The sequence below is a fragment of the Falco peregrinus genome, chromosome 13 (genome assembly GCF_023634155.1).
Source record: "Falco peregrinus isolate bFalPer1 chromosome 13, bFalPer1.pri, whole genome shotgun sequence".
Lineage (NCBI taxonomy): Eukaryota > Metazoa > Chordata > Aves > Falconiformes > Falconidae > Falco > Falco peregrinus.
Genome location: NC_073733.1, coordinates 15917240 through 15938148, shown reverse-complemented (window position 1 = coordinate 15938148; position 20909 = coordinate 15917240). Strand labels below are relative to the sequence as shown.

Here is a 20909-nt window from a genome sequence, read left to right as displayed (position 1 = left end):
ATGAGATTCCTCCCCATGAGACTGGGGAAGCCTCACGGTTCCCTGGCACACAGGGCAATGGGCACGAGGGCACGGAGAGCCCGTGTTTGCTTTTGGTTTGAATGCGCTCAGCTCCTCCCTCCTTGGAAATTTCTGTTCCCGAGCCAGTTACTGAAAGTCAGACAAGGTTATTCTCCTTCAGTTGTTTATTCCCCTCCCTCCTCTCTCATGCTTCTACCACAAAGCCCCGACAGGGGAAGCAATCTGCCTTTTGCTGCGTCTTTTAGGTGTAGGGCAGCTGCCTGGAGCCCGCTGTGACGAACGAAAGGCATCTCCGGACCGAGACCCAGGCTGGCTGGCAGCTGGCCTCAAGTTTATCATTAGGATGCTCGTACCAAATATAAACAAAATAGGAAGACTCTACTGTTACAGGTAAAGAAAAAACCAACAAACCATCATCCAAGACATACTTTTAGGGAACAGACTCCAAATAAAAAAACGTGAGGTGACAATTTTTCCATCTAGTTAGTGAAAAGGGCTCTTGCAAGCTCCCCTCTGTATCAGTAAGGTTTTAATTGTTGTACTGTAGCTGTAAACATTCATTTACATTTACAAATATTTTAACTTGGTGCTTCCAGGAGAAGAGGGATCAACTTAAACTCCGTCTGCCAGCTGGTGATGAGAAAGGTTGCTTAAAACAGGGTATGAAGAGCTCACACATTTTAATTACAGCTCCTGAAGCTCTCTATTTTAAGCAAACGAGTTACGACTCCAACATATGCACTAACGCAACAGCATAAAGTGAACATTTCTGAAACGCTAAAGAAATGCACAAGCTGTTCTGAGGCTGGAAAGTGGCTCCCGGAGCCCCAGAGGTCACTCCTGCCTTCAGTCACTTCCCTAGCAAACCCGCTCACCATAGCGGGGCCGGACTCACAAACACAGCACTAATATTAGAACCACAACACGCATTTCTACATCACGGTATTTTGGTCTCACCAATACAACCCTTTGGAGACCTGTTTTGTTGGCACAGGCTGGAGATCACTTAGACTCAAGTTTTCTGAAGAAAGGCGAAAAGAACAAATTTAGGATTAAGTTCTTATGCTGATCTCGGGAGGATGTGGGCAGCCGTTCAGTTGAGTATTCGGATCGACTGGCTTGCTGGCGACACGCAGAAGACCCCAGCAAGTTAATCTGGCTGATGCACAGGCTCGTTTTTCCTGGCATTTGTACCTCTCTTCTAGCATGAAGTATCTATTCCTCTGCTAAATGCAGTAACCACCAAAGCGCTCATTCCAAAAATACAGTCCCCCGAGCACTGGCACGGTTATCGATGTTCCCTCAGCAAGTGTGTCATTCTGGAGAAGGTGGAAGGAAGAAAAACACCGATCAGTTGTCGAGGAAGACACACGGGCCCAAGACCTGGGTTAAATGCCAACAAACGCTACAGGATAGTTTTCAACCAGACCAGTCAAGTGCCGATCACAAGCACGACTTTGGCAGGGTGCCATCCGAGAGGAGTGGCAGAACCCCAGAAACAGCTGTATGCCCCGAAAGAGTCACAGAATAAAAAAAAAAATAAACTGTATGGTTATATATACTTATACTTTCAGAGATATGTACGTATATATAATCATAACACTTCCAATATGGCCTGAGACAAGAAAGCTGCCCATTTCTTCTCAGAGGAAGACAAAGGCATAGACACTTGTAACACAAACTCAGAGCAGTTAAGGAATGTGTTACGCAACAGTCCTGTAACCGTGACATCTAATCAAGCAATCAATCATGTGTAAATGGGGAATTAGCAAAATGGAGCTAGTACTAACAGTATGAGTTACCATGTGAGTACAGGGTTGATGATGCACTTTGTATAGCACCCTAACTCCCTGAATCCAGATATATTTTTTGAAGGGTAATATAGTTCCAGAATCTAGTATTTCATTTCAGTGGAAAACCCCCTGTACGTCTCCTGACTCCAGGATGCAAACCCACAGCTTCCCAATGACACGGATGGACAAGAAACCAAGGTGCCTTTTTCCACAAGTTCAAGGTGGTTTCTGCTTCGCAAAAGCAGGGGAAGGACCAACTGCAGACTTGTAACTGCTTCTCTCTCCCCCAACAGCATTAACTGCCCTGTTAAAGCAAACCACAGAGACCCCCCATTTCTTCCCCAAGAGGTAAGAGCCCTGGTGCTGCCCACCAGCCAGCTGTAGCTTCTATCTTCCAAACTATCTCGCCACGACTTCCTCCAGGTATAAACTAGGGCCATGCTTAGCTACTAAAGTCTTCTGCAAATGTTTGGGTTTATTCTTCAATGTTCCCAGAGTTGTCACAGAACTTTAAGATAGCACTGCACTAGGAAAACAGAACAGTCTGCTGCAGGTTTTAAGGCCAACTTCAATGTAAACTAGACTGGGTGGAAGTGGGTTACAATAGATATTCCGATTTAAAAAGGAAAACATTTAATCACAGATGAAAACAAGAACGTGGTTACCTCTCTAACAAAGTGCAGAAACAGTAAAACACATTTATTTTTCCATTTATTGGCACTTATTTGAAAAATAGCATAAATATTCAACAGAAGAGAGACAAGTTGACCCACACGCAACTATTAAACTCCTCTACTGATGCACCTTTTAAAAAAGACTGGAAGAGACACCAGGAGGTTCAGTCTTAAAAAATAAGCAAGATTTAAAAAAAAAAGTCTCGCCCTCACCACAAAATAGTGAATGCACAGCGACTCTTTGGCACATACCTGAAATAGCGAAGCAAGCTATGCCATATTAGACAGAGCAAACAGACATTAAACACAAGCTTGTCCATCTGCCACAGGGATGAAGGACAGTCTGAATTTAAAAAGGAACTGCAATTGGGACGTTGACTATTACAATAACTTAAGAGGAATGAAATCATAACTAAACCGTGTCGTATCTTACTTGAACTGAGTAACACTATTAAAATACATTCTATTTTCTTTCTACGATAAGGACACACAGAAACTGGTCACCGGCCCTCAGGTCAGCAGGCCTTTGCCCTCCAAGTCATCCATTTCTAATTCTGATGACTGATGTCAATCAAAACTTCATCCATGTGAACCTTTCACAGCAGAGTTCAAAGTGAGCTTTTCTCCAACCTCAGGAAGTTTCTATACCTCTCTCAGTTCAATACACATTACAAAGATTCAGTGTTTAAAAATAAAACATTTTTCTTACTAACCGCTCTGAAGACAAGGCTTAAAACCACATAGTACAGACACACACAGATGTACAAACGGGGACGCAGCTGGGGACACTCAATTGCTTAACAGGAGACAACCACCAAAATGAGGTTCCCACTGGAAAATCTGACACGTGGCTTATGGTGGGGTTTGCAGATTTCTCCTCCTGTCTGGGGAATTTCAGAGTTGAGCTCAGGATGCCTCAACGCACTGACTTTTCAAATACAGTAAAAGAATCCTGAAACATCTCAGATTACCAAATTCTAGGCTTCCGATCAGTGTCTGACATTTTCAACAGCAGAAATAACTTGATGCCACTGTTTGACGAAGTGGCATGAGACTAAACATAGATTAAACATGTTTGATCACCTCAGCCTGTAAAAAGGCATTCAAGATTCCTCACTGTATTTGTCCAACAGAAGTCATATGAGGATGAATACTGTCTGGTAAAATAAAGCACTTCTGAAGTACTAAATACTAAAGCCTCAGGATTTAACGTTTTATTCCAAACATTATTACTATTTTTCCCTATCAAAAGACCTTTAACAGAGCATCTACCACTCTAATACATCATCTAAATGGGGAAGAAAAAGAAAATAATACAAAAACCCAGAGGAGCGTTCCACACCTCATTTGAATTTAGTCACAATAGCAGTCATGATCATGAATAAAATCCAACATACAAATTTAAGTTGACAATTCACCAACTTGTTCTTTTGACACCTATTAGAACACAGATTTAACAGCCAATCAGAACACAAGAATCAATTCCGCCCCCCCCCCCCCCGAAACTCCCCCTTTCATATGAGGAATAAAAACCATAAATATCTTACACTCAGGGAATAAAAAGAAATTAGTAAGCTGCTTCTTTAGTTTCAGACTGAGGACAAACGCCAAAGTTATCTGCTACTACATAAGCACCAGCTTATGTTAGTGAGGACACTGCCTGGTGGCTGTTGGAAAGCCAAGCCTTCCACAAGCAGAACATACACACATTCTGGACGTCACATTTTGTAACTTACGCCAACAAGACAATATCCATTATAAATCAACAGCTTGCTTACTGATGATAGCATGAAATACGTCTGCAGTTCAAATGCTTACTGTATTTTAGTAAATGTCATACAAATCACTAGAAATGTGAATTCCTCCTCAAGGAACTATTCTGGAAGTTTTCTAGAAATAACATTTCTGGAAGTTCCTATGAGGAACAGAATCAGTTAAACACAACAGAAAGTCTTGTTGATATCCAGCTTGTTTCCTGGTGTCCATTAGCAGACTTCTGTTTCTCAATTAATAGGTAACTTAGCCATAAGATCTACTGGTAAAAAAGATCTGGAGTCCGATAGTGAGACTGGAGAGTCTGTGTTGGTGCCAACTTCAGCTGGTGAGTCACAGGAAGAGCCTGCACTGCTTCTGTTGTCATCAAGAGCATGTGACGACAGACTGAAAACAGAGTAACACGGAGATATGAGGAAGGTAAGGTACCCTTTCTGATAAGTTTCAAATACTAGCTTCCATTCATTATAAAGCCATTTTAAAAAATGGTCGCCTTTGAAAAAACAGTAAAGCCCTATGGTTTGAAATAAATCTGCACCCTGCAGTTACTTCCAAACAGATAACATGATGCTAATTTCCTCCTTCAGCTCACACAGGAACGATGTACAGATTAGAAGCACCAGGCTGAGCAACCCATTGCAAGCTCTACCCCATCTCCTACAAGGTCCTGGGCTAGCATATATTCAGAGGCCTCTTTTGCCAGGAGAGCTGACGATAAACTGTACGCACTGGAGTTGTACTGTTCACTATGTATTTCACAGGACACAAAATTGTAACTACAGGTGATAATGATCAGTAATAGCATCGAAGTGTTTTGTTTTTTTTTTTTTAAATTACCATCTTCTAAACCAAGATGCAGCAACTGAACCTGCACTGCTGTGCCTGCTGTGGATAGGGTGTGCAAAAATGTGATGTCTTGAAAGTACCTTTAAAACACCTGTTTTACTGCTGCCACTGCAATGGGCTCAAAGCTCGTGCACAGCTATGTACTTTAGCTGTAAGGCAAAAAGGACAGAAGTACCGTAAGCAGCCCTGCCCTGACAGTTGTGTGAGCACTCCCTAGGTATTACTAACCTCGTGACTGAAATACTAAATCAAAATCTCTTACTATGCAAAATCATTATGATTTTTTAACCTAGTATTTTTTATCTCTTCCTCACAGAGAGGGTCAGACAGGCTAATTTTCCCATGCGACTAAGAGCAAGGAAAAAGAAAAAAGAAGAAAAACACCCCAATCTACCCACAAGTAATCAAACATGAATGCTAATGCAATTTGAAACTCAACTCCAAAAATTGCCAGCCATGAGGTATCTTTTCCTAAACAGGCCCAACTTCCACATGTGAAGCATGTTAACAGTCAGTCCCAGAAATCATAAAATTGTAGCAAATATTACTCCCTGTTTACTGTGATAATTTCAGTGCTGCAAAATTATGAGATATCTGTATTAAAAGAACAAAAAAACAACCCCCCCCCAACTTCAAGCATAATCATTGCGAGATGAAAAGACTTGTAATGCTTCTGATGAGATCAACACAATAAATAGAGCATTTACCATCCCCCAAGGTCCACCTGATGTGAAACTTCAGGGGAAAGCATGTTGGTGGATCCTTGGAATAATCTTTTTGGATGATCTTCTATCTCTGTTACACCTTTGGTAAGAGATAAGGAGTGATAAAAATTACTACTCATTTAAACTAAAATCTACTTTCAATGTACTCTACAGAGTAAAGAGAATAGAGGTTCAAACTTATTACAATAGATGAGAGATTATTTTATATGTATAACATAGAAGTTTGATGCTGAAATTTTTAAGACTATTTCTTGGAAACATTTTACTCCAACCTTCAGTAAAGTTTAGTGACTTATGAACTGAGGTTTAGTTATCAGATATTTATTCTTCAGTAGCAAAGCAAAATCTTTTCGTTTCAGTTCATGCAGCGATCAGTTCACCGACTAGCTCCACCAATGCAGAGAAGCCGAGAATAAGGAAAGCTTGTCTTCCTCTTGCAATCAATAAAAACAAGGTTCAGGATTATCACTAAACTTACATATTGATTCCCAAATACTCTAGAAGAAGGGAGAATAAATATGTGCTTAAACTGGCTACGACAGAAATCTGATAAAAGTACTTTTAAAGTTTTCTCAGAGCCAGAAGTGTTCTGTTACAAAGGTGAGGCATGAACATATAAAAACAGATACAATAAAATTACCAGAAGTTAAACTTGAAGAAAAACAAAGGAAGATAAAGAAACACTTCCCGGTAAAGCTGTAAGGTGTCTACTAGGTCTCTGCATAAGCTTTTGGTTTTGAAGAGTGATTTTAAATCTATAGTACCTGTGTGCTTCAGTTAGCCAGGACTTTCAAAATTTTCTATTTGTTCAGTTAAATATACCAATAGTTGTATTTCTTGTTTTGTTAAGCAGGTTACATTAGTTTTATCAGACTGATATGAATACAGCAATGGAAAGGCATTTGAACAGAACAGCTATTCATTTTATGGAACGGTAAAAACTGATTTGTCTGCTTTATCCCTACCAACCATTATGTTTACTTGGTTATCTGTAACACCTTCTATTTCTAGTCACTCTGAAGCGCCAGCACCAAATACTGTACCTTTTCTTTTTATTGACCCAAGAACACTTGGTCGAATGCAGTTAATTGGACTCTGGCTTCTCCTGCTAAAAAGAAGGCATATGCTATACTGATATCACCACTAATAAAGGAAGACTGAAAACATGTAAAAAAATATACTCTGATAAACTACCAAGTGGAAAACATTAAGAAAATAGGCATTAAACCAGCTTATCCAAAATAAGTCCTTCCCACCCCCCTCCCGAAGACAGACAAGGAAGTATAGACCCTAACAGAAAAAGTTTAATCACATTATTTCACAGCTGGCGCAGTCTAAAAGCCACGTCTAGGCACTGACCAGATCTTAGTCGACAGGCTACTCTGCTGAGCTATTAGGGCCTAATAAAATTTAATTGTTTGCCCACGTCACTCAAAACAACATCCAATGCAGCTAAAATCAGAATCAGAAACAAACTGAATCTGTTTGCTTTGGTTTCATTTTCCCTTCAGATTCAATTCAGTTACATAAATGTGATTAAGAACAATGTAGAAACTACACTGAGAAGACAGATGCCACGACGCAGTCCATTTTCCCAGTTTTATGACATGAGGATTTTTAGAGCACTGTAAAATCTAAAGTTTACATGAATATATAAAGTTGTATTTGTGATTAGAAATAAATTATGTATATAAATTTCTGGTATTTCAAAAGCCTACTGTGAACAAGCTACGCCAATTTGCTATTATTGACATGATTGGTACTTACCTTGAAAATCGCCTTGTTGGACTTGGGCTAGGACTTGGAGGTAATCCACTGCTACTCACCAAACTTTGCAAAGAGGGTGAGAAACATTGCTGAGAGTAAAACAGTTTGAGTTATTTATGTATAAACACTATCACACCCATATGGTAACAACTGATCCTTATGGCAGGTAAATAAGCAACCCATTAGCAATTTAAGCAACCAGTCAATACGGCTGGGTATACTGAGATACCACTTTTTGTTACTGAGCGTTAAAAAATGGGACAGGTTCATCTTCATGCAGAATACATGCAAATTGAAAAGGATTTATTTCGCAAAATAGGAACGTATGCCCCTTCCTCTTATTCCAACAGGAAGGCAAGTAAAGAGTAAGGTCTATTAACCACAGATTAACAGTTGAACAGTCTACAGAAATTCACATCCACAAGATCTGCAACTGCTAGCTGGTATTTTCTGTTTAGGGGTTTTAGGGGTTTTTTTTTTGTTTACTCTCTAGTTTCTTGTTTGCAGCTGAGGTAGAAAGGAGCAGGTGGCTTAATCTTTTGCTACTAATTCAGTTGCATGTATTTAGCACTACTCCAGTTAAAGCCATTATTCCCACATTTTGCTCACCTTGCCTATTCCTCTGGTAGGTGAGGGAGCTGGAGAAACTGGGACAAAGTCTACTTGCTTTGGTGATGATGATTTTTCAAAATCATTGTCGCTCTGTAAACAGTACATGTAAATAATCTTATGAGCAAGTACGGCAACATGAAAAGGACTGATTGGTGTGGAATTGAGTACGATTCCAAAGTTATCCTCCACCATGTTAACAATTTTTAGGTAGCCATTTATAAGCTTACACTTAACAACAACAACAAAAAAAGCAGAACATGGAAGAAAATTCAAACAGCCAGACATCCATGCAATTTTCTTTTGACACACCAGCCCAAGGAAACCACATGTATCCTTGAACAACGATAATTCTGGGCCTTGTTAGTGTGAAAAATTGTTGATCAAAAGCAGTGATATACTAACACCTTAATTGCAGGTCAAACTGTCAAAGAAAATATTGAGATGACAGAGTCTTTAGTGTCCTGATACTGATAATAGAAATACAAATTAAAGCACGAATGCATGCATTACCAGGCTCAAGCTCTCCTCCCATGAGTGGCTCATCTGCATTGCTACTTGCACTTCCCTATAAAGAAGAAAAGAAATTTATTGTCCTGGGCCCATAGAAGACTGCATTAAGTATTCTAGTTTGCCTTAATGCTTACCTTTCACGTACTGTTTCTCTGTTCATCAAATTCATTCCTTCTTCCTAAAATATTAGCAGATGAAAAATTAGATTTAAAAAAGTGCTTTGCTACAGCAAATCAGAAAAGCTCTAGTTTCATTTCACTTTGGTATGCAGAAAATTTAATTCAACTCAGTTAAGCAACAATAACCTTAAGCTCTCACTACACAAAAAGGAGCCAGGGGGAGAGGATGGGAAAGAGATATAGCAAAAGAGACCACTGCATAAAAAGTGCTTATGTTAGTTGTTATTTCTCAACCAGCTTTTTTATTTTCATTACTATCCAAGAGGTAGTTACAAAACTGAACAATGATATTATGAACCAAAAATTCTGCACACTCTAGAGTATCTTTATGCAGACTTGCATAATATTATTTCACAAAATGGAAACTGGTACAGATAATCCTCAAAAGCATGGCTGAATTCTTTACCTTATTCTAACTAACTAGACACTTGTCAGCATTTCATTTGCAATACAGTGCATTGTACACAATGAATTTGGGATTTAGTAGGTTTTTTTCTAAAGTACCCATAAAATATTACTAAAATGGATCAAAGGTGTAAAATTAAACTAAACATTAACACCAAGTTGAAGTACAAACTTGACTCAATCCCCTCGAGATAGATACCATTCCTTAAAACTAACTGAATGCTACCCAGTCTGTTGAGTGAATTAGCGTTCCCTAATTCAGACCAGTTCAAGAATAGAAGTTCAACTAAACATCTTCACAATCTTCATCATATGAAGAGTCTTACTACGTGTGATTATTGCTAAGATTTGAAAGACATCAGAAGTAAATCACACAGGTTCCCATCTCTGCAAGTATACAAGATATGGAATTTCAACTTGTGAATTTAATGATCAAACATAAATTAGAAAATATAATTGTTCACTTTATTAAATGTATGGAACAAGTATGAATACAGAAGTATTTTCCAAAAACTGAATTACCAACTTTACTTCATGTAATATAGCAGAGCCATAGGAGTTTATTCCGTTGCTCTCATCAAATTCACATATTAATCCTAAGCCTTTTATGTTGATGAAACAGCTCTACAACTGACCCGAGTGCTCAAGTCTCTCTAAGCCAGTAAATAATTTACATAAAAGCAAGCAGTTATTTTCTTCAGTTTTATTATGCATACACCTCAAATACCTGAGGTGGGAAGCAGAAATGCCTTCCATCACTTCAGATGTCATACCCTGAAAATGCTGTCCAAAGTATTAAATCATTTTCTTAACTTTTCACCCTGTAAAAATCAAGCCTATCCATTGAAAACTAGCAAGCTAAAAAAAAATAAATAATACATATGTATAAAAAAATCAAGCCTCTCCAAGCCAATTTAATAAATATTCTACTGTCAAAAAGTGGACATATAAAATGGAGGAGCCACAAGAGTTTGAGCTTGTTGATTTTAAAACTTGACCCTTGAGACTGTGGTCTTTGTCTGGTAGCAGTGCTATTTAAGCCTACCCAGGTATTTGCTACACCCCCCCCCTCCCTTCCTAAGTGTTTGCTCTGGTGCCCTTCCCCCTGTGCTCCTGCTGTGACAGCACAAATACAGTGATCTGGATAAGAAAATTATACAGATGAAAAATAGCCCAGCCAGAAGAGTCCAAACTATTTTTTAGCCCGAGTGCTTCCTTATCCAGTTCATTTTCTGGCTGCACAAAAGTCTTGTGGCAACACAAGTTAAGGAACACTTTGTTATTGGCCCTGAATATTTATGCTGGCGCTACTGCCAAAAACTTGGTGAAACTACCCTAAGGGTTTACATTAAAGGCTTCCTTTCTAAAATGGCCATTTTAAGATTCCTCTTTCTCCTCAAATCTTCTTCTTACTATAAGATGTGTGCTAAATCATGAAATTTGCAACTCTGCAGACAAGATACAGCTTTTACTTTTGGGAACACCTTGAAGTGACAGACTGCTGCAGACTCTACTACAGTTTCAAAGTAAAATGCATAATAACCATTTGAAGGACTTACACGTTAACTGCAAATAAACCAACCACCTCTAAAAAATAAAAAAAAAATTTAAAAAATTAGAATCTGTGCTTGCCTGTTTGATTTGATGAAGACGGCTGCTAGGAATACGGATAGGAGATGATGGCACAAACTGCAAAACAAAGCCACATACAACTGAAACATGCTTAGAAACTACAGGAGAAGAGAGGGAAAGGTGCAGGAATGTTAGTAACCATGCTATAGTGCCATCCCAAATGAAAAAAATATTAACACCACCAAACCACTTATAACGCTCTCAGGATATATAAACTACATTAATTACTTACAAGGACATGATAATATATATTCCCATATTATACTGCTTTGTATGCTCACAGATGGTAATTGGTATCGGTTTGGCTTTCACTTCATTTCCAGGCAACTAGAAGTCACAGCCTTCTCTGCAGAATTAAGCTGTGTTCAACCAGCACACTGCCACTCTTAATATATACAGTCGCATAAATATTTTCATTTAAGTGATTCAGAATATTTTCATTTAAGTGATCCAGAGGACTCCCCAAAGATCCTTAAAAAATACAAACCCAAAACAACGCATTGTGCAAAAAGGTTTCTGGATTGTTGTCTGCCTATAAACAAGTACTTGGACAGGTGAAAAAAAATCAGCTACTAGACAGCTAACAAAGAATTAAAGACCTTCTTTATGGTTTCTTAAAAGCTTCACCAATTGGGGTGAAAACAGAGAAGATGCCACTGAAAATGGTCTTCTGTTAATTTTGTCAGTTTTGCGTCAAGATCCCACTGGAATACTAGGATCCAAAACTGCACACTCAAACCCAAGTAATTAACAATTATTATTTTACCAAAATATAATTACCTTTCATATATTTTCCATCCCTCAAGTATCTGACTGTCATAACCCATTCAGGGATAAAAATGTCCAAGCTACAGCTTTGAACAGAGGTTTAACTTCTTTTCTGTAAGCTGACAACCCCTCCAAAAGACAAGATGTCTTTTTAAGTTGGATGTGCGTTCAGCAAGTAAGGTTTGTGCTATTACTAAGTGTTTATATACTTTATGCAGTATGAAGCTTCCTCCCTTCACAAAACAGTTCTTCATTATGCTAATGCTGGGAAACTAAGAAATATTCAGTTAACCATTTACTGCAACATCTTCATGGAGAACACAAAGATTTTGCAGCCTTACACAAAAGATTACGGTAAGTTATCACAGACTATTAATGCTTCATATATCCAGAATCCTCCCGCTAAAAAAACAAACATCAAGACATCACGCCCTTCCTCTCACAAAGGATACTAGCCTATGAGACTCACACAGAGGATGTCAAATGTATGTGCCAGAATTTAGTCGTCATAATATATACTACTGAAGTCTAGTAGCTATAATGTCTTGATTTGCTACTTCTCAAGTCCAGTTTAGGTCAGCTTTACTATTACATCAGGCTCCCCAAAATCCAGTGCACCTAAATAACAATTCCTCCAAGCTGTACCAGCCAATGTGGACCTTGAGTCGACCTCGATTCTCACACAGGGAAAAGGATTCAGACAACAGGACATTCCTGCCTATTCACTCTGTCACTCCACAGTAGAAATTTGTTCCACTCATTCTATTCTAATTTTATGACTGTGCTCCACATACTTTAAGGTTTAACATTAATAGAATATATATGAAACCCGTGGCTCACAGTGTAAAATAAAAATAATCAAAAGACAGTTAAGTGTTGTTTTGCAGGATCTAATGCACTGACTACACCCACTAACTCTGAGGATCCTACATCTCATCTCCAACAAGTAATCATCCTTATTTTGTCCGTGCTTAAAATTCACTTTTCCCCATTCATAGTCCTTTGATTTAATTCTCCTGAAAAGAAACCTCAGACTTTTTTGAACGGATACTTGCTAAAGCAGACTGAACCATTTGTTAAAATTACACTACCCAAATCCCCAGTGTTTTAAGTGAGCACAAAGTTTAATAAAAACCATCACAAACTATTAGACTGTCATATGGCAGAGAAACCCCTTCCCCAGTAGGTTAAACAATGTTTTCCACTGAAGGTAAAGTTTCAGAAGCGCCAGCCTGGCAGGCACCACTGCCAAGGTCCCCTGCCCCACGCGCCTCTGCCCTTCCTTCCACTGCCGCCCCTGCAGTGCTCCCTTGCTTCTGCCAACACAGGCATTTCTGGGGCTTCAAATAAACAAATAAATACATCAACCAACTTTTGCTGAAACAGTACCTAAACATCTAACCACAGGCTAAAACGCTTTGCTTAAACAACAAACCAAAAACCCCAACCACACACAAAAAAACCACCCCAAAACCCCCAAAACATTTATTCACTAGAAGCCACTGATACCTTCTGGAAGGAAATCAACAGCAGACACTGAGCCCAGCTGACCCTTCCTCAGCAATTACATACAGTGTCAGAAACCTGGAGATTAAGTCCCAGCCAAAATGGCATAGCTGCCCCTGCAGTCATCATTACAAAAGAGCTGGCGTCTGAGACTTGGAGAAGCTACCCAAAAAAGAAAAGATTTTAGAATTCAGCTGAGCAACTGGGACAAGCACAATAGCCCTGAAGATGCAGTTAGATAGGATATAACCTTTAGTTATCAGAGTATTTTAGCAACTCCCATTGTTTCCATGACAGTGAACACAACCCAGATTATACAATTAATCATTTTTTTTTCCCCCCAAGGTTTAACAAAACATAAAATTTTAGCTGTACTTATAATAACTAAATTAACAAAGTTTCAGTCACTTACTGAATCTTTTCACCTCTTTATTAGACCTTAACACTGCAATAAAACTTGAGTTAGTTTTCCTAAACACAAAAAAATTTTTTGAAGTACACTTTATCCCCTATTTATTGTAAAATCTAATTTACCAAATTAGATGTCATCTAGCTCCTTAGAATATCTCTTCAGATCATAAAACTACACTTACGTCTTTGCTACAGCAAGAATACCAAGTGAGGTTGCTTACAGTCCTTAATGCTGAAAGTTTAATTGTTTTCACAAAATCATTTATCTACAGATGATCCTGGTTTAAGACCACAGAAGGATGAGATAATCTCTACACTCTTTTCCAATTCCATCCTCCCTGACATTTTCAGGAGAACCATAAACTAGACCATAACCAAAGAAATATTTCAAAGTGGACCAGGCACTGATCTAGCAGTCAATGGAACACTTGATTTTTAGCGTAAGTAAAATAACTGTATTTTGTCAGCACCTGGTCAGCTTGGAGTGAAGAAAGTTAACTTTCAGGATGCTTTTTAATAATCTTAAAGTGAGGTGAAGGGTTAAGGACATCATCCCGTGAAGATGGGAACACTGGTTCAGTCCAGAAGGCTGCAGCTTCTGTTAGGGACAGCCAGCCAGAAGAGCTAGCCCATCAGTAAAATAGTTCCTGCTTCCCAGCAAGTTCCAGGCAATGCATCCTAAATTAGCATCTTTTTTGCCCAACAGTTGTGGATCTTCAAGAAGTAAACACAATAAACTGAGATTTCGCCTTTGTTTCTCCTTTCATCTGACCACAGGCATAAACAAATCTAACCTAAGCTGCCACTCTAAAAAAGTATATATAAAGAGACTGTTTAAGAAATCTTTACTGTAATACATTCTACCAGGTTTTATACCCTAGCAGGAGAAAGGCTTTTCCACCAGCCCTCCTAGACTTTGACATAACTGTTCTGGTTCTGATACAGATGCAAACCTTTACTGAAGTAGTTGTCCTGATTTTAAACCAGAATTTTAGCTAAAGGGCATCGGTCGAGAAAATAGGAGAGTAGTATTTTTCAACCAGTAACATGGGGCTAACAAATTACTTCTAAAGCATCTTCAAAAGGTAATTAAGAAACAGGATAATTGCTGTTAGCATTACAGGGACTTTGTTTCCCATACTTAAACTTGATACCACTTGTCTCACACTCCAACATAGCTTAACTTTTCCAGAACATTAATAATCAACTGAATGTAGCTGGGTGTTATCCCACATCTACTGGCTTCTTAAGGCTGTCTTACGGGAAAAGTTACGTTTCTGGTTATACATATAAGTCTGACCAAAAATTCCTTTTAGGCAGGGGAAATAACTACCCTGTATACCCTAACCATTTAAGGGTTAGCAAACCACACTGTCTATGTGAACCTGTGCAGGTGTTCTAAATCAGTCAAAAGCACACCTTTCTACCACAATTTGTACAATACTAAACCAATACAGTATTTTGTCTGGGTTGCATCACCACGGGTCTAGATTATTATTTTAAAGACTCAGATTTTGGGAGCTGTAATAATAGAAATCAGAGAAAAGTTGAAATCACAAACGAGCATCCGTAAGAGATATGGAATCATTAATTCTGGAAGTCTCAAGATCCATGTTCTATCATCCAGTTCCATCTTATTGTATCAAATTGTTGATTACAACGGTCTATACAGTCACTACTATGCAGAAGACAAATTAAGATCAGAGCATCACTGTCTTTTTTTAAACATCAGAAATTATTAACACATTGATTACTGAACAATACATCCACATAATTAATTTTCTTTGCAAACTACCTTTCTTTATCTTAGAACATATGCTTGCATTTTATGAACAAAGTTATGGTCACAATGAAACGTAAGTACTCTCTAAGGCTAAATGGTCTATAAATAAAATTTCACTATAGCTACAGCATATTAATGTCACAGTCTAGAGCCTTGTTTCTGAAAACACGTGGTATTAGTTTCACAGACTACAATCTCATTTTCTTCTTTAATCCTGTATGCACACTTCTGCTTTGGACCTAATGTGGTTAGTCTAATAGTTTTCTTACCAGACTATGACGATTCATAACTGTGGTACTGTTCCTGCGGGTTCGCAAAACGTTAGCCTGGAACACCTGTGAATTATCGCTGTGAAAAGAAACACTTGTCAAATGCAGAAGCCATCTCCCTCCTATCAAAAAGTACCTCTTAATATAAGCTCAGTTTCAAATGCTATGACCGCTACCATTTCAAGACAAAGCACTCGAGAGACAGATACATAAGAACTCTTCTAGCTTGTTGGCAGAGTGGAAACCAAACTGCTCTTCCCCCAAGTCCCAGCTACCTCAGTAAATGATTTTAATTAATCATACCGAGTCTTCAGAATAAAAGAAAAATTGTTAAGGCTAATCACTTCTGTGGGAATTTATTATGTTTGGAATGGCTGCAGCTTGCACATTGCTTCAAACGTCATTCAACAGAACAAATTTATAAATGTTACATAACTAGCAACTGAAACCACCATAGATAAAATAGAATTTAAAAAAATACAGTATCTCGATAAGTCTTATCACTACAAACACTTAACAAGTTCTGAACTTTTTTCCAAGAGAGGTTAAACTAAACATACAGTAAAACCAGTTTTTAAAGCCCTAAGACTTTTGACCACAGTCAGGCTTCTAACCAGGAAGCAGCACATCCATTTAAAAATGCAGGAATCTGATATAAAATGAGCTCCTTTCTCAAGGCAACTTTAGTTCTATTGCTTCCTAAAGCAAATTTCACTGGTCAACACCAGTGTAATCATCAACCATTGATCAGCATTTAATGAATGTGACTGCAGAAATTCAGTTTTATGGTTGCTAGAATAAAAATTTTGAGCCACAATCCTACAATCCCCACGCCTAAAATTTACCAGCACAGGCCAAGAGATCCAAATATAAGATTGTAATTAGATCTAAATTACAAGAAGTCACTGGATTGCATCTTCTTGTTTCAGCTGCTAACTTGGGATGAATGAAAGCACTACACAAGTACAATTTCTTAAAACTAATCTGACCAACAGAATTACCTTGTTCTAAAGATTGATAATCATTATGCATTTTCAAGACACAACACTTTCTGAATCCTCCAGTTTAAAATGCACCAGTTAGACACATAAGTTTTAGATCACTTTTAGCTGGTTGTAAATAAACAACGCATACTGTGAAATAAAAGCCAACAGCAACTGGCATACGCACTGTGCCTTTCACCAAGAAGAATGCAAAAACTCTCTTTCTCCAAAACTTCCAGTACAAGTGACCAGACATAATTTACAATTTTCAAAGAGGTTTTACTCAGTCTACACCCACAAGAGATCAAACAGTTGCCATTTGATAGGGGGTGGAACAGGTAAAATTTAAGGGAACCATGACATCATGTTTAGATATGAGATTTACTGGCCGAGGCCAACAGATAAAACTAACTTCTTTTTAGTGTAAGTGTACTGGTTGGTATACAAACGCAACACAAACAGTACATCCTGAAATCACGGGTCTGAATCAAGAAAAGAGTTTGGAATGATTCTGTAACACATTACCATAGGCCGAGTTCAATATCCTGTGCTAACTAAAACAGAAGAGAAGGAGAGAAAAAGCTCTGCAGATATCCTTACCTTTAATCTCCCTTGCAAACACATCAGAGATGGTCAGATCTCAGACTTACCTTTCACAGAAAATCCTTACAATTCCTATTGAAAATCAATTTTATTTGGCATGAAAACAAGAGTCAGAAGTTCTGTGCAAGGTAACTTCAGTGATCTAAAATACTGCGCTTAAAAACGTTCTCTGGCTCTATGGTAACTCATTCTCCAAGCTCCTTACTAAACCTGTTAATGAAGACGTCAAAACAGGAGGCAAAGTAGAAAAAGCAAGCTGTTCAAGAGCAAGAGCTTTTCTTTCAGTTTACCCAACAAAACCATTCCGGGAAAAACTGAAGTTTCTTGCCAAGAGCTGCAACCTTGCAAAAACAGTATTCTGCTGGAAAATTCCTAATAAACAGGCAAACCCCCTGCAACCACCTCAAATTAGTTTAATGACATTTCAGTTTAATTTGTATAAAACCCTAATATATAGCGTATGCACAGTTTTGAGGCAAAAGCTGAGGCTTACCATTCTACCAGCCTGAACCCCGAATGAAACAATTTGTTTACAGCATGGTTATGGGATGCTTATTTTTTTTAAGGAGCAAAGGGTCTCACAGTCCATAAGAAACAACTTGTAAAAGGCTGAGAAACATCTCACCCCGTTTACAGATAGTTTACCTGGTCAGAAATCTCCCTGAGGAATAACTGCCACTCACAATACTTCTATACTGCATTAAAATGTAAACTAACAGTTGTTTTCTTACGATTGTGTAAAAGAACCACAATTATGTTTACTTAACATTAAGTCATGACTGAACAGGCAAGAATCAGTGTCTCCTCCGAACTGTTAACTCACCGTTAACCATTTTGGTACAAAAGATCTATGAGGTTTGTCACTTGATATCTAGTCCCTTACAGAAACACAAAGTTGAAGAAAAAACCTGAAGTATTTATCACGTATTATACTACATTTAATGAAGTTTATTGTCAATATGCTCTCCCAAACTGCACACATACTACTAGCAGAAGCACAAGGACTACCTCAGATGGTAGCCACACCATGTAGCTCATGGGGGCACCTCCCAACTGCAGGACAGCCCAGAGGAGGCAAGAAATAGCACCCCGAGTTAGAAACTTACGGAAACACAAAACTATCCAAGAGACCATGCAGATCTGAGAGCGTTACCCCCTGCCCTTGCCTGGGACTGCCACTGCCTCTGCTCCATCAGCTGCAAGAAAGCTAAACCTGGAATGCATGGCAAACATCCAACCCCCCTGGCAGGTACCACCTGCCACAGGCCGATGGCAACAGCCTGGCAAAACTGCCTGCACCGCTCCTTGTGTTTCTCCCCAGGACAACTGACACGCTGTTTTACACTAAATGTAAAACTTTTTTCTCTCAAGGCGCCATGAAATGACCTTCAACGAATTCACCCGGCTGTTCTGAAGGCATTTACTGCAGTAAGCACACGCGGTGCAGAGGTATTTCGGGGTCAGACTTGAACCATGAGGGAAAACGGCAGGGTCGGTGCTTTAGCTACAGCAACGGCCACGGACCTGGCAACACGGCTGTGCGCTCCTCAGCTACACAGCACAGCCGGGTGACAACAAGCCAGGCGTTTTAACGAAGCTACAGCACAGCGGCCGCGGCGCCCTCGCAGCCCCGGGCACCGGGAGGGGCACCTCGCCGAAACGCCCCCGGCCCGGGCTGAGCCCCGCGTCTCCCTGCGGGACGCCGGTGAGGAGCTGCGGCGCCCAGCGGGGGGGCCGGGCAGACACGGGGCAGCCCGCGGGGCGGCGGCCAAGGCGGCCAGGCCCCCCGGGCCGGGCCCAGGCGCCGCCGGGGCTGCGGGGCCGCCGCGGGCCGGGCCGCGCCGCGCTCACCTGAGCCCGTGGATGAGGGGGGCGCTGTTGGATCGCCTCAGGCCGCCCCCGTCGCTCGGGGCCGCGGCGCTCCCCGGCGGCAGCTCCAGGTCCAGCTCCATTTTCTCTTGAGCCATCGCGGCAGCGGCGGCTCCGGCTCCTCCCGCTCCGCCGCGATGCCCATTCACTGCCGGCGGCCGCCGCGGCTCCTCATGCCGCCGCTCCCCCCGGCCAGGCGCGGCGCGGCCGCCCCTACAGGCCCCGCGGGCGGCGCCGCAGGCAGAGTCCGGGGGCGCGCCGGGCCCGGCGAGGGGGGCGGCCCCAGCAGCGCCCCATGCCGCGGGCGGCCCCTTCCCCCACCCGCTCTCGCCGATAGACGAGCCGCGCCAGTGCCGCCGCCTCAGGGAACGGAGCGCCTCGGCCCGGAGACCCCCCCGCGGTCGCGCAGCGCGCATGCGCCACAGGAGCCCCCGCACGGCGGGGCCGCGGGGTAACGCGCCTGCGCCCTGCGCCCCCGCGGCGGCCGGGGCTGTGCGGGGCTCGGGGCGGCCGGCCGGGTGCGCGGGGGCCGCGCCCTTGGAGCTGCTGCTCCCGCCGAGCCGCGTCGGGCCAGGGCAACCACACGTCGCTGGGAGGCGGGCGGGAAAGGCAGAGCCCTCGCCGTGAGGTGAGGGGGCCCCGGGGCCGGCGCGGCTGCCGCAGAGGCACGGGGACCCTGTGCCACAGAAGGCATCTGTACCTTTTTTTTCCATACCATAGTTTCTGTGAAACCGAGTCTAAACGTTCGTGTAGAAAGCCATTCTGCCCTTGTCCACTTGCCATCTTATGGTCTATCACCATATACCCGTCCATCTAACTGTAGTTAAATCATTTTATCTAACCATAGCTAGGTATGTACAACTCGGATGTAAATATTTTAGGTGTCTAAAGTATATTCATTAGTACTGCCTTGCTGAGTGCTACAATGCTGACCTTTAAATATTGAACGCTGAGCATCTGGGTTAATACCTAACCATTGCTGCTTCTCAGAAATATGGTTGATTGCTCTTTGCAGGCCCAGATATCCCTTCGTCACCTCGTATTCCATGTGAGATTTTCAGACAGTCTTTAAGGACAAAAATAACTGGAGAGGAAAGGTAGATTGTAAGTAGCTAAAATGTTTTTTTGTGGGTCACATGCCTACCGAGGCTAATGGCATTTTGTAACTTTTGAGTGGCTGTGTTTATTTTACCCACAGGGATATTTCCCTGATACTGTCAAATATCTCCCGCATCATTGCCCACACCGTAACTTCATGCCTACCAGTCCCTCTGTACCACTGTACCCACCTATCTTCTCCTCCCAGCCTGTATTTCCCCGCTTTGCATCTCCATCCTTCACCTGTATTGTCCCAAGGCTCTGTTTAACATATACTCTCCTTTCTTAGTCCCTGTTGCCATGGTCATTTGCGCTGTTTCTCTAACTCGGCAATCTGTGATTTCATTTCCATCTTTCACCTCATTCTGTTCCATAGCACAACTCCCCCACATCCACATCCCTTTTTCTCTGCCTTTTTACCCTTCTTGGGCCTTTGAGGGTCACCTCGACAGTACTCACTTTCTCTTGTAGATATTATTCCTGTGAAGGTTCTCTTGGTTATAGTAAACCGTGGTTGGACAGTAGGCTGATGGTGTTGGTGCCTGGCACTGAAAAATTTGAGTATACGAAGCAGATGTTTTTGAGCTCGCAGCCACATTTTGGATATTGTTGACTTTTTCCTTAACAGTATTCTGGTACATAGTACTTGAAGCTTTTTTCTGTCCGTAGCGGCAAAGACATA

At 41.0% G+C, this 20909-nt stretch overlaps 1 protein-coding gene across 4 annotated transcripts in view; it reads right to left on the bottom strand.

Annotated features, from left to right (window-relative positions):
* Window positions 1-2508: 2508 nt before the first annotated feature.
* LOC101912667 (P2R1A-PPP2R2A-interacting phosphatase regulator 1) overlaps window positions 2509-20909 on the bottom strand; it is a 180471-nt gene continuing 162070 nt past the window's right edge. Inside the window, exons 1-11 of one of the 4 annotated variants that reach the window (XR_008749645.1) lie at window positions 19112-19532; window positions 15675-15753; window positions 10938-10994; window positions 8856-8899; window positions 8722-8776; window positions 8209-8301; window positions 7600-7688; window positions 6876-6940; window positions 5815-5911; window positions 5188-5256; window positions 4515-4648 (exon numbers count right to left, since the gene is read on the bottom strand). Coding sequence is in view for 3 of the 4 variants with exons in the window: in XM_055817861.1 (XP_055673836.1) it covers window positions 4492-4648; window positions 5815-5911; window positions 6876-6940; window positions 7600-7688; window positions 8209-8301; window positions 8722-8776; window positions 8856-8899; window positions 10938-10994; window positions 15675-15753; window positions 19112-19227 (852 nt within the window). In the remaining variant the exon portion in view is untranslated. Of the gene's footprint in view, window positions 4649-5187; window positions 5257-5814; window positions 5912-6875; window positions 6941-7599; window positions 7689-8208; window positions 8302-8721; window positions 8777-8855; window positions 8900-10937; window positions 10995-15674; window positions 15754-19111; window positions 19533-20909 lie in introns of those variants that run through there. The other 3 variants (XM_055817861.1, XM_055817860.1, XM_055817859.1) reach the window with 3 other exon arrangements.